The 17,857-nt window shown below is 28.1% G+C and overlaps 2 protein-coding genes across 7 annotated transcripts; both read left to right on the top strand.

The window, feature by feature from the left end:
* The first annotated feature begins 4,753 nt into the window (after positions 1–4,753).
* LOC145181066 (uncharacterized) lies at positions 4,754–14,458 on the top strand. 2 transcript variants are annotated; one of them, XM_090099749.1, is made up of 15 exons: positions 4,754–4,856; positions 5,252–5,340; positions 5,816–5,931; positions 7,092–7,187; positions 8,925–9,012; positions 9,295–9,530; positions 9,704–9,902; positions 10,301–10,529; positions 10,719–10,877; positions 10,984–11,075; positions 11,167–11,232; positions 11,395–11,455; positions 11,605–12,006; positions 12,097–12,720; positions 12,844–14,458. In XM_090099749.1, the coding sequence occupies exons 1-15, from the start codon at positions 4,829–4,831 to the stop codon at positions 14,301–14,303; spliced, it is 3,945 nt and encodes a 1,314-aa protein (XP_089955875.1). In that variant the 5' UTR covers positions 4,754–4,828; the 3' UTR covers positions 14,304–14,458. The 2 variants fall into 2 exon arrangements, with proteins under 2 accessions (XP_089955875.1, XP_089955876.1); XM_090099750.1 differs by having other exon boundaries at positions 4,856–4,973.
* A 527-nt stretch (positions 14,459–14,985) lies between these two features.
* LOC149883177 (uncharacterized) lies at positions 14,986–17,405 on the top strand. 5 transcript variants are annotated; one of them, XR_016456216.1, is made up of 6 exons: positions 14,986–15,519; positions 15,783–15,947; positions 16,087–16,277; positions 16,505–16,582; positions 16,812–17,113; positions 17,240–17,405. XR_016456216.1 is itself a non-coding variant. In XM_090099752.1 (6 exons), the coding sequence occupies exons 1-6, from the start codon at positions 15,465–15,467 to the stop codon at positions 17,258–17,260; spliced, it is 870 nt and encodes a 289-aa protein (XP_089955878.1). In that variant the 5' UTR covers positions 15,056–15,464; the 3' UTR covers positions 17,261–17,405. The 5 variants fall into 5 exon arrangements, 3 of the variants coding, with proteins under 3 accessions (XP_089955880.1, XP_089955878.1, XP_089955879.1); XM_090099752.1 differs by having other exon boundaries at positions 15,056–15,519; positions 16,087–16,335; XM_090099753.1 differs by having other exon boundaries at positions 15,066–15,519; positions 16,087–16,335; positions 16,541–16,582.
* The last annotated feature ends 452 nt before the right edge of the window (positions 17,406–17,857 follow it).

Here is a 17,857-nt window from a genome sequence, read left to right as displayed (position 1 = left end):
TTTATTTCGCTTAGTTTAATGTTGCATAAATCATCTTTAAGCCTAGTTTCTAAAAAATCTAATACAGCTCTTGGAACTCGATACTGCTTTCGAAAAACGTTGTCAGAAACATCTTCGTTAAAAAAGCGACCATTAAACTAAAATGACATTGAAAAACAAAACAAAAATATAATTTCTGCGCCTATTTCGTATGATTTCTGATTTTCTTCGATAAAAAATCATTAAAAAAAACATCAAAATTTAGTACTTTTAAGTAATTTTTTAAACACCAACCTCTCGAGGCAATCGGTGGCGAAGCTCATTTTCTGCAACTTCGAAATCTAAGTCTTCATCCGAAAAAATTGACTTTTTTATTCGTAATTCAATGATGTATTACGAATAAAAAAGTTCGTGAATTTTAGTGACGTATACGTTTTATGCTTTTTAGCAATGGCCGAAAAAAATACAAACAGCGATAATTCTTCGAATTTTCGAATTTTTTTTCGTAAAAATAATTTACTTAAAAATTGCGTTTTTACGAAATATTTTTTTTCTCGAAAAAAACTTCGAATTGTTTATAGCATTGACCCCGGCTTTCAAATTCGCTTCCAAAAATATAACTGCTTTCGAAATCGTTTGTGTAAACGAAACGAATGCGCACGAAAAGTAAACAAACGAATGTCGTATGACTTGTTTTAAGTTTAATGACTTCAAGTTCAAGTTCTATAAGCTATATTTTAAAGTGAAGTGATAAATGAAAACAACCATGTGGCTGAGCTAGTACTATTATACTCTTCCTTTCTAGTCTCCTAGAAACCTACCCTATCCCTCAAATTTGGAAAAAATCCCAATAAATGAGAAGTTACTTATGTTCAGGTTTATAGACTTAAAGGTTTAAAGTGAAGTGATAACTAGTAGGGTTCGTGCTTGTAATATCGTCCCTTCTAAGTTCTAATTTCTAAATGATAAAAAGTTGAAGCACTTTTTGGGAACAGTTTGCTCTTGATATTTATTAGATTCAGTAAGCTTTAGGAGTTACTGCCACGTATCTTCTCGAACTCAAACTAGAGTTGGTAGATCATAATTTTAAAGTAGAGTGGACTGGGACAATTTCACCTCGGGAAGCTTTCGCCACTTTTGATATTGCGAGTAAAAGAGATGATTTTTATTACTTTTGTAATAAATATGACCTGTAATATTTGTTACTTTTATTCTATCATCTAGGGAAGAATCTTAATGAATGGGACGATTATTGAATGGGACAAACTCAGATTCTTATACAAGCATCGATGTAAAGATATTCAAATTCCTGTAACAAAGAGTGATAGAAACAAGAACTCAACTGACCGACTCATCCATCCTATTGCTCTATGACCGTAATGACAATGGATGTTTTTGTGTTTTCGAATGTAAAAAGTAATTTTTAAAAGCGTTTTTTTTCTTCTGATTTTGCAGCAATTTTTGAAGTTATGGAAAATAAAATTCCATGCTTAAATAGATAACAGTCTCTAGTACTACAGTGAGTAAAACATTCAAGCTTAATTAATGGTGTTTTTGGTGTGACTAATCATTTTTGGATAAAGTGATGCGCATATTGAATGGGACAAAATACTACCTATTGAATGAATTTAACAAAGTATTATTTACAGCTCAGCAGAGGGATGCTGCAGTCCCTTACTTTTATCCCCATGGGTAATGGGTATTATTTACACACTTTTGTACTGCAATATTTTACTTAAATAAAAATAACTAAATATAATATTCTAAAATGAGAAAGTTCTGAGTTGATTGAAATTTAATTAGAGTTAAAAAGTTTAAAGTTAAAAATATTTTTTGTGTGGTCTTTATGTATGTATCTGTATATTTAACTACATTTACAATTAATAAACTAATTTGAAAAGTGATTGAATTAAATACGTCTATTTTTAATTCTTTTATGTTTGTCCCATTCAATGAGACATACTTAATGAATGGGACAAATGTCATGCTCCAATAAAACTCTCTTTTTTCCAATAGCCAAGTACAAATCCAATTTTTTTGTTTTACTATATCATTGAGCAAGAGTCGGTGGTTATCAAACATATTTAAATATGTATATTAAACAATTTTATCTACGTTTAAAAAGCATTTTGCAAAAGCTGTCCCATTCATTGAGGTTTTCCCCTACTTACTATTAATTGATCATAGTTGCTGCAAAATTCTATTGGTTTATTGCAACTTTTAAATATGATTTGCTGTTTATTATTACTAATTGAAATTATCGTGCCTCTCTTTCTCCTTGCGGTATTCTTATTTATCTTTGTGAAATTGATTGAAACGAAGTTTGACAATAACTGTTAAGGTTAGTTTTCATAAATCTGTTATCATCATCTCTCAACCGTTTGTGGTGAATGTTTTTAATAGGTTTTTGTCCAAGTACATTATTGCGGGGCAATTTCACCACAAAATTACGAAATAGCCCCATAATTAAAAAAAAAAAAATTATGTACAATATTTGTGCTTTTTGAACAATTTTTTTTGGATGAAATTTTTTGGTCATGTGTTGCGGGAATAGTAGTATGGTAAGTTGATTTGAAACATTAAGAAGATATAATAAAATTAATAAATTAAATGAAAATTTAACAAATAAAGATTTCAAATATACTTTCAAAAATAACGTATTTCATAACTTAATAAAAACGAAAATTTTTTTAATAATCAAAATGTTTTCCGAAAATTTCGTATTTTTAAAAATTTGATTTTCAAGGTTAAACATCTTTCTGATGTATCCAAGTTCCCAGCAGGAGCCTCTTTTAAATGTAGTAAATCGGGTTATATTGAATAAGATATATTTATCTAATGATTAAAGCATTTTAAAAACCATCTACAAAAGATCGGTAGGAAAAAATGTTTACTCTATTTAGATGGTCATAAAAGTCACGTCTCTTTGGAAGCTGTCAAATTCTGTATTCTTAATGACGTAGAACTAATATGTTTACCTCCACACAGCAAATTTTTAATAAATTAAAAAAAAAAAACACTTTATAAAGTTAATGAGAGTACAGAAAAAAAAACTGACCTGTATAAAATATAATACGTTACATGTTGTATAAATCTTCTAAATTGGACACCTAACTTTTTCGTCTGTAACATTCTAAATTATCAACTTTAAGTTGTTTTAATGAATTAAAATGTATCATTTGAAAGATAAAGAGATTTTATGTTATAACAATTGGAAAGGATGTGTTTCTATTCGTTACGTACACTTACGTACGTAAACCTTATACTAAACTTAAAACAGATTTTTAAAATGTTTCGCTATTTGTTTTCTATTTTTTTCAAGTAGCTTATAATATTTTTGTCTATTTGACACAAAGGATTTATATCGAAGAAAAAGTAAAAAAGTAGGGGAACATGGGGTAAGATGAAGAATGGGGCAAGATGAAAACATATTGTTATCTTCAAAACTCAACTAAATATGAAATCTGACTGTAGCTGATAGGGAAGTAGATTAATCTACTAGATTTATTTATGCTTTCTTTATAAATATTACTTTCGGAATCAAAGATAATTATTAAAAAGATTTTTCCTACATTAAAGAAAAAAAAAAATTTAACCACTTGTATTTGATTTATTTCATAATTACATCACCAACCAAAGGTAAGTAAGAATTTCTCATTCCTTTTGTTCAATTTGGAAGCCATACAAGTAGTATTAAGCTATGATAACTTATCTATGTAGAGTTCTAAGTCATTTCGAAGATTAAGTAGCCTAGGGGCAAGATGAACGGGGCAAGCTGACTCGTTTGTCGTTTCGCCAAAGTACATGTTTTACCATAAACCTGTACTGTAATAACTTTTGTGTAGCTTAGTCATTATTACATTGCTTTATTATGCATTAAAATACTTTATTTGACATTTGCTTTATATTGTTGTGTTTGAATTTGCTATGAACTGATTAGTAGACTAGTAGTTTAGTAGATTAGTAGACTAGTAGATTAGTAGATTAGTAGTTTTTAAGTAGTAGAATTGTTTAAAAAATTACATAACCGTTTGTATTACATATCTTATTAACTAGAATTTATGATATCGTGTTATTTGAGAAGGTAATGGTATAATGGAATTTACTTATTGAAACAGTTATTGAATAAGATATAAGTGCTTTTCAAAACGTTCGACATCTTGCCCCATGTTTCCCTAAAAAAAAACTAAAATTTAACTGTACATCACATTACTAGACTAATTTAAAAAATTATAAAATTTTTCATTCTACTAAAGTTTAAAAAATTGTATCCTTAATATTCTTCGAAGAGCCGCACTGGATTAACCAAAGAGCAGTATGTGGCTCGTGAGCCGCAATTTGTCAAACACTGGTATATACAACTGTATACCCCTGAATTCTAACTGCAACAATAGATATTCAGTAATTTTTAAATAAAAGAATCTAATATCAAGTTCAATTTGTTTCGATTTCAACATACATGTGACATTATCAAGTTCTTAGAATAAAGGTAGTGTTGTCTTAAAAGCTTACTTTTTTATTTCCCTGGAATGTAATACTTAAGAAATTCATCTGCCACTATGTTATTACGTATTTTTGCAAAATATTGCTCTCTTTCGTAGAGATTGGTTTCTTCTTAACCGAGTAATACAGTTTCAAAACCTTTTCTCTAGCATTATTCTTCCTTGTCATGTTTTTTTCAGTTGGAAATTTTCTTAATTTTAATTTTAATATTTTGCAGTTTCGGGTGAGCGTGTTTTTTAATGACTGCATATCCTTGTACTGAGCTATGAGTTAACTAAGTGTTGATTGATTTTGTAACGTTTTCTGCCCCAATCTCCATAAAAAACTCAGTTATGCGCGGCTCAATATGAAAGAAAAGAAAATCGAAATGGACGGTAAGTTGTGTTGTGTTTAATTATGTTGTTACGAAACACGAATGAACGCAGACAAAAAGTTCCTTTTGGCATTTTAGAGCTTGTTAATAAAGGAATCTCACAAACAAATTATTCATGGTTATGCGAATAAATTTTTAGAATAAAATAAAGATTATTTTAACCTAAAATCAATTATCTAAGAGATTTATAATGGCCTTAATAAACACTGCATATATACATAAGTACACAATTAACTATTAAAATCTATCCCAGCTCCGTATAAGTCAGTTTCTCAATCTAACAATTTTCATTAAAAATCAATATAAAAATCAGCTGATGCAGTCTATGCACATGCATCTTTTGGTCAGGGATGGTCAAAACAATTGATAGATTTTAAATTCAAACTGTTTTTACAGAGTTGCACACATGGTATGAAGTTCCTACAATCTCTCATTTCTTTCACGTGTTTAAAGAATCATTTGGTTTAATTAATTTTGAAATTGAGGTACTTAGTACTTTTATCTACTTATATATATATATATATATATATATATATATATATATATATATATATATATATATATATATATATATATATATATATATATATACATACATACATACATACATACATACATACATACATACATACATACATACATACATACATACATACATACATACATACATACATATATATATCCTAAACTCATAGTGTGTAGAAAATTGTTTTAGTCATTTTCTTTATAAAATTTCTAAAGCAAGTGTATGTATGTATATATGTATGTATGTATGTATGTATGTATGTATGTATGTATGTATGTATGTATGTATGTATGTATGTATGTATGTATGTATGTATGTATGTATGTATGTATGTATGTACTATTCACTTTAATTGAATTGTTAAATGTGGTTAGTTTACTAACATTTAATATTCCTTTTTGATTACAGTAATAGAAGTGAGTCCTTTCATTTAGGATTTTGAAGAATCTTTGTTAGTAGATGGTACAGAGAACTTTTCAAGTTTCATTGCAGATTTAGTTGTTTGTTTGTTAAGAGGTCTTTACAAAACTAGAGATGGCCTGCAAATCACGTAAGTTGTCAACATTTTTTTGAATAAAATTTTAAGAAATAAAATTTTTTTAAATTCATTAGTGATAATGATTAATCTACTTACACATTAATCATTATCTTTAACCTTATAATGTGCATGCTTTTGAAAAAAGTGTCCAAATAAAATCACTTTTTTTATGCATGTATTATTTACTAAGCTAAATTTTTTTATTATTAACATTTTATAAGTCGACTTCCTATTTTTAGATGGAAAGAGTTTTTTAATATTTTGTAAAAAATGTATAACTCAAGGTTTACTTTTCACAGAAAAATATTTTTATCTTCTTGCATTCTTAAAACAGCTAAAAGTCTTATACACCAGTAAATATGGAATACTTATGCTAACTGAATTTTTTTTATTAAAGTGTACATTTAAAAAGTATAACTCACTCTTTTCATTAGTACTCATAAAAAACTAAAGTCTATTTTTTTTTTACTGTTTCCTGCAAACCTTTGTCAATTTATTTCAATATGTTTGAATTTATTCTTTTTTACTTGGTTGTTTTTTTTTTTTTTTTTTTTTTTTAAGAAAAAGTATTATTTTAGTGTTTAATTACAGAATTACTTGGTTTCGTATGTATATCTAGATTATTACATAGTATAATAGATTTAATACTTTTTTACATAGATTTAATACTTTTTTTGATGTTTTAAGTTTCTAGACACTGCTTTTATGCTTTACAAATATAAAATTGATTACTTATTTGAAAGTTAGGACTTTTAACATATCTGTTATATTTTTTAAACAAAGTCTTATGTATATGAGCTTGAGGTGAGTGTTACTTAATGCCAAGTATTTTTATGTTAACTAATTATTTCCATGTGAAATTATTCCTAACTGCTTTTTTTATTGTTCTTTTTTTTTCTTTTTTTTTTTTTTTTTTTTTGAAGTTATCAAGAATTTTTTCTGGAATTCTTTTTTCAAGTCATTTTAATATATAAAACGACATTAAAATTTTACTGGGTATTAATTCAATTTGGCGTTTTGTCTCGATAACTAATTTATTGAAGGTTTTGAGACAAGGTCTGACACAGACTTTGCATCCTTTAAATCCTTAAAATCCGTTTTACTTTTATTGATATATTTCAACTGATTAAACGTATATTCTGAATATAAATATCAATATTACTTTTCTTCAGGCTGGAGAACTACAATCAATACTTAAAAGATCTGTTAGATTTTCATTATAAGACAAAGCAAAATAAGGAAAATCCTGTTGCAGATAAAGATTTCAAGTGAGTTTTCGTTGTTTGCTTCATAATTTTGATTATATTTTGTTTCATAATATATTAACATTGAAATTTTAAAAATAATTTTGAAATGGAATAAGATTTCTTAAATTAATTTTTATAAGTGGTTAGATTCTGCAAGTAAGTGATATCTAATTTTCCTCATCTGATTTAGAATAAGAAAAATTTAGCTAATATAAACTTCAGTGGATCCAGTGATTCATTATGCTTGTTTCAATTTTGGATAAAATATTGGATTGGGTTAATTTCCATCATCTTAAAAATTGCCTTTTTTCTTATAAATTCTATTCTATAGTCACTAGATAGCTGAAAATAATTCCATTAGTTGATTTTGAGGTGTGAAATTCAAATGCACAAGTTAAACCAATATATCTGTATGTTAAAATAAGCAAAAATTTATTTTAAACAAATTATATTAAAAATAAATTTATGATGCATTCACACCATTATTGACGCTTAGATTTAGGGGACCCAAACTTGAATCCGGGTAGTTATTTTGGGTATTAACAAAATTTAAATATTCAGGTAATTACCCGAAAGTTATAAAATACCTGTTATTTTATTTTTAATAAGATAATACCCAATTGTTTTTAATACCTATAGAATACCCGTAAAAATACCTGAAGAAGAAAAAATACCCAAAACAGTTCAACTCAATTCATTTAATTACATTGAATTACAAATGACAAAAAAAAAAAATTGAAATATAAATATTTGCACTGAAGGAGTTCAAATTTCAGCGTTAAAAAAATTAGAAGTAGCCTGAAATTTCATCTAGTAATTTACTGTTCTCTTTCATAAACGCTAGCTGCTCCATTATATACATGCATACATACATACATACATACATACATACATACATACATACATACATACATACATACATACATACATACATACATACATACATACATACATACATACATACATATGTACATACATACATACATACATACATACATACATACATACATACATACATACATACATACATACATACATACATACATACATACATACATACATACATACATACATACATACATACATACATACATACATACATATATACATACATACATACATACATACATACATAACTTTATAGAAAGGCCTTAAAACAGTCATAGTTGAATTGATAAAGAGAAAACCTTAAATTAATCACAAGTGAATTTTAAAAAAACGTATTTTAAAGAAATGTTATGGAAAATGCACAATATCTGATTTTATTACCCAACTAGCAGGTGGTTCTGAAATATGGGTAGTGTATTAAATAAAAAAGTAAGTAAATAAATAAAAAAGCTGTTCAAAATTGAGTATTAATTCCACCTACTCCATATAATTATTAATTTTTAACTAATTAAAATTTAATACTTACATGGAGTAGGTGAAACTATTAAATAGAAATAAGAGTGATATTAAAAGAATTGAGATAAAATTAAATTAAAAAAAAACAAAAATACCTGGTTGCGCTAAAATTTTGGTCTGATGATTGGGTAACCTTACTGCCCAATATTCAGGTACTTCTACAGGTAGTTTATATCAGCTAATAACTGACCCAAAGGCTAGGGTATTGGGTACCTAAACTTATTAAAATTGTCCATCTACAGGTACCCTTGGGTATCCAGGTCGGGTTTTCAATCCCTACTTAGAGTACTTCAAATATTTTCTTTATCAAAGTTATGCTATATGTTATTCTACAAAAATTTTTTTTTAAATCAGGTTTTTGAGTGCAAGAAGTAAAGTTGAAGTTTTATTAAGTATGTGCAATTGGCGGTTAGAGTTGGAAGATGTCATGGAACTTACTAAGGTACAAATTGAGATGTTATTGCTGTACTGTTATGTATGAGTGGCTTCCAGGCTCTTTAAAAACTACATATACTATTATATCTACTTTTCTTTTATAAAAAATGCAGGCTGAAGTATTCAGCCATAATTAATTTATTTTAATTTTTTTATATTTGTGTGCAATTGGTATTTTTGTAATTACTATGCTAAATTATAAAGGTTATTAACTCACTTAGCACCCCTCTTCTTTTATAGCTGGTAGATAGTTTCAGACTTGAATATTTGGTCTTTTTTTTAAATTTAGAACATTGATCCTGATCATATGAGAGTTGATCCTGTAGGTACAGATTGTGAAGGGAGTACATATTGGTATTTCTATGGAACCCGTCTGTATAAAGAAAAAAAAAATGTAAATGTGGAGTCAGAAAAATCTGCTGAAAGCAGTGTAAATCATACAAGAACTGCTCGAACGAAAAGTGGAAGACCAATTCGAAAAAAAGCTAGGATTGATACTCTTGCTCCTGCTACTAACTGTAAAAAGTAAGGCAAAATTCTTGACTAATGAAGTTAATTTTAATCAATTAAAATTTTATGTTTTGATAAATGCAAATTATGTATATAAAAATTATGTACCTCAGAGTTAAAATATAAATATAATCTATGTCTAATTAAAATATTAATCAATCATGCAACTATTAGTTTTTTATTTTTAGCAAGCAAAGTTTTGAAAAAAGTATTGATAGTTCATCTGTAAATTCAATTAAAAAAGATTGGTCCCTTCATTGTTCTACCCTTCAAGATTGGAATGATTTCTTGACGGAGCTTCAAGGTAAAAAGAATAAGAAGGAGAAAGAACTCCTGGCTGCCATTGAAGTACTTGATATCAGTATAAAAAAGTTATTCAAAGAAAAGGTTAAATTTATAAACTGTTAGATTTTTATACTTTGTTTTACGGTTATATCTTTAAGTTATGACATTACCATACGAAGGTATGGACCCTAAGCAAAAAAGTTTGTTATTGTGATAATATTGTTAGTTTGATGCATATTCTGTTAGCTGTAATTTCCTGTTGAAAATTTAATCAGTCATAAAACCAATTTAGTAAATTAAGGTACAAGTTAAGCATGGTTATGAAGTCTTTTTAGTAAATAGAGATACCTAATAGAGGTATGTTGATAGAAAATTGATAGACAAAACAGTAATAGAGTTTTCTTTAAGTTTGTTGTTTCATCCTAATTATAAGGTTGCCAAGCCAAATCAAAGTACTGTTTTTTGATAAGCAAAATAATGTTTTTTGACATCTTTAAAAGGAAGCTTCATACCACCGTAAACTGTTAATGATGGCTCCACGAAGATCTTCTGATAGAATTACGATGAAGATGAAGCTTAAAGAAGAAGAAGAGAAGGTGCAGGAAGAAGAAAGACTGCTTAAAAGTCTACAGAAAGCTAAAGAACTAGAAGAAAAGCAAAAGCAACAACAAGAAGAGAGACTCAAAGAACGCGCTAGGCGAACATTAGAAAGAGAAAAGCTTCTTGAGGGTATGTTTGTAAACTGTTTGTTTTATATTTATGGTTTTAACTGTTTGTAAAAATGACTTTTGAAAATTTGTATGTTTTTGTCTGGTTTTGGATGCTTGTTTTTGGATTCTTGTTTTTGGAACAGTGTGATTTTGGATGTGTTTTTGGATGTGTTTTTTGTAATTTTTATAAACAATATTGTACTTGTAGAAAGGGCATTACGTGTTAAACAGCGTGAAGAACAAAAGTTAAATATAGATAACCCTGATCTTTTGCACTCAACAAAAAAATCAAACAGTTTGATAAAAGTTTCAAACAGTGATGACTCAGACTCAGAGCAAAATGACAAACTTTTTTCAATGGAGAAAGGTGTGGTTCATAGTTTTATGCAAAGTTTACTTTTATGATGTCTTTTTAAAATAGTTTCATTTGTACAATATAGTCTTTTTCACCTAGTTCTTTCTATTTTAATTAGTTCTTCATTCTCTGCTTGATCACAATGATTCTTGGCCTTTTGAAGAACCTGTTAAAGAAGAAGAAGCACCAAATTATTATACATACATCAAGGTAAAATTATTCTTATTTTGGTTTTTAATGTTAACCTTTAACTTGTTACTTTTCAATTTTTAACTTGTAATGAAACAATTTCTTTTTCCAGCACCCAATGGATTTTAAAACAATAGGTGAAAAGATTAGAAAGAAAGTTTACAAACAAAAGAGTGAGGTAAAGTTCTTTAATTTCATTTAGTTCTAGAAATGTTACATTTTGGTATTTTACTTTCATTTTATGTTCCTGTTAAATAAAATTTTAGTTCTTAAAAAAAAATTTTTAAGATTTTTTCTTTTTTTTTAAGGTATTAATTTACTTTAAGATGTTAATTTTTAGTTTGAAAGTGATGTTCTACTTGTTTTTGACAATTGTGAAATGTACAATGGAACCGCTAGCCGTAAGTCATTTTAGCGTCTTATAAAATAGTTGTAGCTTTCATATCTTTAATCTGTTTCATAAATTGGTATTCATATTTTTTAAAAATTTACCTTGTCTGCTGTTTGTTTAAATGTTGTTTCAAAACATCTAATACTTTTTTTTTTTTAGCTTTCACCAAAATGGCAATGAAACTAAAAAAGGTTTTTACTAAACAAATGAAAAAAGAGTTTCCCCCAGATTTTGATGAAGATGATGATTATTTTTTCATGAGTGACGAACAACCAGCGAAAGCTAAGAAAATGAAAATGCAAAAGAGTAATAACAGTATTTCATCCTCTGTTCAAGAACAAATAAAAGTTCTCACACCTGTTGCTGCTGGGTCGGGCATGTCTTCAGATATTACTCCAGTAAAGGCTCAGACTGGTTCTAAGGCTGTTAAACAAGCATCAGATAGTCAGAGTGCATGTGCTAAAACGTATGAAACTTTAGAAAAAATGTCACCTGCTCAATTACAATTAATAATGTTGAAATCTAACCCAAGAGCAGCATTTTCTCGTATTTACATTGATGGTGCGCTTTTAAAATTTTTTTTGGTAAATAGCTTAAATCTTGTGTAATTTTTTTAAAACCTTTATATTTGATATTTTCTTATGTTTGTAGGAAATCAAAATAATATGCAAAACGGGCAAAATATTGTCATAAAACCTATGCAGCAGGAAACTGCTGTAGTGAATCAGCAAAGTATTTCCTTAAATCAGAAAAACGATTCTGTACTGTCGAACCCCTTACATCAGTTGGCCGATACAGCCTTAGCTCCTTTACAAATAGGTTCTAAAGTAGTGTTGGCAAACAATCTTTTAAGAAGCAATTCGCTCCCATTTAACCTCGCCCCTCTGAGACATCAAATAAATGACTTGAAACCGCGGAGTAGTATTGAGTCAATGACTGTTCGTGGTCGTCCGAGGAAGCCCCTTAGCGTAACAACAACAGTTATTCAAGACAAAAACTCTGTATCTCTCCAATGCCAGCAGTCGGATTCAAAAGTCTCAGGATCTAAGTTGCATCCAGCAACAATTTCTTGGGATGATCTAAAAAGACAGCTTATGTTACAAATGAAAAATGCAGGGGCAAACATACCAGCTGATTCTCCTCGTTGGGAGCAAGTTAAAGAACAAATTATGACTCAAATGAACGGTTTAGGTGCTAACGTACCAAAAGTTGTTTTTACTTGTACTACAGCCCAACTTACGAAAGCTGGTTCGGCTATCTCTAACGCAACTACAAGTAAGTGTCTTTAATTAGGTGTATAACTATTTTTTTACATAATTTTTCATTTTAGCACTTGTATATGAAATATTATGTGGCTCTATTAGAAATAAACATTTATACAATTGTTTCTTGCGCTAGCTCTGAGTGGTCAGGTGTTTTCATTTTCGAACGTTTTAAGATCCAAAGAAGTAATCTCATCTGCTGTTACGTCAATTGAAAGGACAACATTTCCAATCCTTACGAAGATAGATCATGTTGCTCTTCCTAGCCATTCTAAAGTGGAGAGCTGGTTAAATTCTACTCGAGAATTCATTGGAAAAGACTCAGAAAGCGCTACAAGCTCACCTCAATCATTTCATACCTCATTACCTTTAATGACATCTATGTCAAATACAGTTCGGTTAGTTCCAGATACATTAGGGTTTTTAAAAAATGCTGGTGTCAGTCCTGCAGAAGTTTTGCGAACTCATATTGACACTCAACCCTTGCCTGGATCGGTTGAGGGAAGTTTGTTACATTCCAATAATGATCTTCAAAAGGCAGTCCAGCAGGTTGCCGCTGTAAATCAAATTAGTTCTAAACTTCATGCTCATCTGAGCAAATCCGTTGATTTGAAAAATAGAACTTCGGCCGTAGCGTTGCGTGAACTTCGCGTCTCTTCTTCGCCTAATTTCACTCAAACAACCAGTGAGCTGGGCACTAAAAAGCAATTTACTCTTGTATCAAGCGCAGTATCTAGCATAAAAGTTTGGGATTCTCAACAACAATCTGCTATTTCTGTTGAAAATCTTCAAAATCACGAAAAAAAACTGGGTTCGAGTTCAATAAAATTGACAAAATCTCTACCCATACTTTTCCGTCCGGTTGGCAATCAATTCAGTCCTATCTCAACAACTTTAATTCGTCCTGAGGTATTAAGTAATATATCAGTAGTAACAACTATAGGACAGCCTGTTGTGTCTAATTCTACATCAGCGTCTTCATCGTTGTACCTCAATACGAGTATCTTAGAGTGTAAAACTTCAAATGCTACGTCAGTTATTCGTGGCCTACCGCAAACTCAAGAATCAAACAATCATATTTTTATGAATAGAACTCAAAAACATATTTCCCAATCCAATGGAAGCCATGTTTTAATAATTCGTTCAACTAGCAATCAAATGGGTAGTTCAAAAATAGAATCCACAAAACTCAGCAAATCTCCACAAAACCAGGAGATGATTCTTAGACCTCAAAATTTCTCTCAAGAGCCTGTAGCTCAAATAATTAAAATATCCAACTGTTTTCCTAAAATTGCGCCTATTTCAGGCAATCATTCTTTGCCTCAAGTATCCTCGAATGTTATAAACGGAAGCACTGAAAATAAAAGTTTAGAAAATCAGTCGTTTAGGCACACCCCTGAAAGTTTATCTCAATCGAAAAATACTTTGTCTGCTACATACTCAACTAATCTTGGAGGTAGAGTCGTTTCTAGTCCACAAGCCGTTTCACTAAGTGCAGTAACAAGTTCTGCAGTGGACTCTCAGTATCGTTTAAAAAGTGTTTCCCAGCCAGATAACTCAACGGAAAAAAGCTTTATAGCGATGACACCCACTTGATAAATTATTACAAATCAAAAGTTAAATTCGTAGATGTTTTTATACTTTTCATTGTAATGCTTTCGAATTTTTTCCTCGGTTTCTAAGTTAACGTAGTGTTTTTTGTTTTTAATTTTGTTTGTGAAAACATTAGAAAAATATCTAATTAGATGTAACTTGTCGTTTAATTGGTTTGTTTTCGGCGATTATATAAATCCGTTGTTTCTCGTTCTAAAATTTTCTTAATTTGAAGTTTATTTATACGGTAAAACTTCATTGAGTTACCAGAAATCCTAGTTAAGTGAAGATTTCACGTTATTGTAATATACAGGTAATATTATTTAACTCTAAACGAGAATGTTATTTTAAACAAATTTTTAATTATTTAAACCGATAATTTATAGTATTTAGTTTAATAAAATGTTTTTCTACGTTTTCAATAACAACATGGAATACTTTAAGAGTAGAAATTTTTGCGCAAAAAAAAATTACGAGAATTTATTTTAACGGTAAGATTGTTCGTTTAAGAAAACGAAATTACTTTTCACTCTAAAGAAAAAGTATTCTCAAGCAAACGTAATGAATAGCTCCTGGGGCCAATGCTATAAACATAAAAAACGAAGTTTTTTCCGTAAAACACGAAGTTTTTACCGTAAAAAGCGAAGAAAAAAAAAGTCCATTGCTATAAACATTCAAAAAATTCCGTTTTTAAGATAAAAACTTCGTTTTTAAATCCAATGCTATAAACGAACAAGGGAATCGCCTTTTCAGATAAAAAATGCGTTTTTTCGAAAAAAAACTTCAGATAGATTTTTGATCTCAATTTTAGATATTTTCTTCGTGATTTTTGGCGGCCATTGCTGGAACAACGTTAGCGCTTCAAAATCATTGAACATTCTTTGTTTGTGTTTTTATGTAGATATTTTATAGATAAAACTGAAAAGGATTTTGGTAACTCCATAATAAACTAATTACTTAAAATCTGCATTTAATCGATTATTCAGTTCCTTGTTGTTTTTCCTTGTTAGGTTTTCGATAGTAATTTTGGTTAAACAAATTTTTCATAATGTTTGACTAAAGAAAAGTATAAATAGTCAACAAATATGCCATATAATACACAAATACACAACAAAATAATACACAAATACACAACAAAATAAAAAGCTGTCTAAAGAACTTAAAATGATACTAGCAATAAAGATTAGAGAAAACAAAGAGGTTCTTCTTGGGAAGCTTGGTATGTTCTAATTAGCAAACTATTTAAATAAAAATATGTATAATTGCATTATATTTTATATATATATATATATATATATATATATATATATATATATATATATATATATATATATATATATATATATATATATATATATATAGGTAAGCTTTTTTAGGTATGATTCCTATTATAAAATAATATATTATTATAGAATATTTAGTATTTTACTATATAAGACTATATTATACTATATATTGATTATTTATTTCATCTACTTTTAGGTCCATCTATTACTATGAGGCATAGAAATAGAATTTGGGAAGACATAATGTCACATTTAAATAGTTTAGGGGCAAAAATTGAAGATATCAACCAGCTACGTAGTAGAGAGTGGAATTATTTGCGAAGAGCTACAATGCAAAATTTTGCTAAGAGTCTAAAAACAGGTATAGTTTTGTTATATATATATATATATATATATATATATATATATATATATAGATATAGATATATATATATAATTAAATATTTTTGTATATATATATTATATATACAAATATATATATATAATTTTTTTTTTTTAAGGTGCTGCAGGGAGACAACTAACAGAATTAGATAATGTTGTTTTAGACATTATTGACAGGAAGTCAATAAATGTATCTGGAATCGATGTTCCTGATTTTAATATCTCTTTTTGTACAACAGATGATGCATTGTCATCCACTCCCAACCAACTTTCCACTCCCACTGCCACCCTTTCTTCATCAAGTAAAGAAGTAAACTTTACTTTGAAACAATCTTCTGATACAGCTTCTTTTATTTCGTCTATGTCTGGTATATTTTTCTTTGTTGGTTAAGACTAGTTGTGTTATAAAATACATACATATATATATATATATATATATATATATATATATATATATATATATATATATATATATATATATATATATATATATTTCTATTTCTATAGTTTATAGAGTTAATTGATTGTTTATATTAGATGCAAGATTTGATTGTATGTCCTCCCCTAATTTAGACAATACCACTCTTGTTAGTGACAGTTGTCAGATACTTCAAGGTAATGCAATTTATAAATTAATTTTTTTTAAATCTCAGTTGTTTAATTTAGTTAATTGTAGGTTTTAGACTTATAATTATATAACAGACAACATCAATTTGTGCTTAATTTTTACACAACTAGTATTTCCAAAACCATTAAAAACTTCTTATTTTTAAAGGAATCTAAACCACCTTTCTTATTATTTTAGTTAACTGATCTTGTTTTGACACCTAGAATTAAATTTTAGATTCAATTCAAAATAAACCATCAAGGGGGGCATTAAAAAAATTAAAAAGAAAACAAGCTAGAGAAAGTCTCCTGGTAGATGGAAGTTTTAAAAAATTGAAAGTAAGTGTTTTACGGTTAGAAAAAGAAAGATTAAAAAAAGAACAAGAATTAAGAGTAAAACTTCTGAAATTGGACGTTGCTCTCAGACAACAGCAAATTCGAAAAGAAAAGGCTTTAACAATATATTACACAACAGCAACAAAGCTAATGAATGAGAAATTGCAACCTTCAAACCAGCAACATTTTGTAAATACAGAAACGGTATTTTAAAATTAATTTGTAATAATATTTAGTATGACTTTATCATTAACAAATTTTTTGTATTTAGTATAACTTGTAGCTTGTATTTAGTATAACTTTATCATTAACAAATTTTTTTTGTTTTAGGAGGAAATTCTTGAGCATTAAGAGAAGAGCTACATCATAATTTTATGTTAAATTTCGAAAAATGTTGTATAACTATATTTAAACATTCACCTTGAAGGTATTTAACTGTAAAGCCATGACCAATTACATTTTTTAGTAACAATAAAAATATAACTTCAACCTGAAATTGTTCTTGTTATTTCATTTTTTTTATCACCATTACCTTACAGTAATAAGTTCTGTAAAACTTCACACAAACATTAAGACCAATGCTGTTGCGATGTGAAATAGATACAAGCATCACAACTATATATAACTATATATAAGGTATTGCATTGGCTAGTGGTTGATTTTAAAATTTAAACAAAACAATATCTTTCATATTTTAAATTTATTTTGTAATCTAGTTTAATATTAATACGATCATATCTTAATTTTATGCTATTAAGCATTTTTTACCTTTTTAAAATACTCTTAATAAGAATTGCTCCTAACGACAAAAGCTAACAAATCTCCTAATTTTTTTTTAAGCGTGTTCTATAAAAAAACAAAATACACATACTATATAAAAACAGATATAAACATATATTTTTATGGTCTAATATTTTATAAAAATTTCTTGCATTTATTAAAAAGTCA

Source organism: Hydra viridissima, unplaced genomic scaffold (genome assembly GCF_058129835.1).
Source record: "Hydra viridissima isolate aposymbiotic clone 2 unplaced genomic scaffold, HvirCarnegie_v1 scaffold_10, whole genome shotgun sequence".
Taxonomy (NCBI): Eukaryota; Metazoa; Cnidaria; class Hydrozoa; order Anthoathecata; family Hydridae; genus Hydra; species Hydra viridissima.
Note: the sequence above shows the minus strand (reverse complement) of the source record. Positions and strands in the feature narration are given on the sequence as shown.

Bases quoted from the DNA above. Each gene is read 5' to 3' on its own strand.
- LOC145181066 (XM_090099749.1), top strand. From the start codon at position 4,829: ATGAAAGAAAAGAAAATCGAAATGGACG. The intron at 9,013-9,294 runs GTACAAATTGAG...TTTTAAATTTAG, and splicing joins ATGTCATGGAACTTACTAAG to AACATTGATCCTGATCATAT. The intron at 11,233-11,394 runs GTAAAGTTCTTT...GTTAATTTTTAG, and splicing joins TTTACAAACAAAAGAGTGAG to TTTGAAAGTGATGTTCTACT.
- LOC149883177 (XM_090099752.1), top strand. From the start codon at position 15,465: ATGATACTAGCAATAAAGATTAGAGAAAACAAAGAGGTTCTTCTTGGG. The intron at 15,948-16,086 runs GTATAGTTTTGT...TTTTTTTTTAAG, and splicing joins TGCTAAGAGTCTAAAAACAG to GTGCTGCAGGGAGACAACTA. The intron at 16,336-16,504 runs GTATATTTTTCT...TGTTTATATTAG, and splicing joins TTTTATTTCGTCTATGTCTG to ATGCAAGATTTGATTGTATG.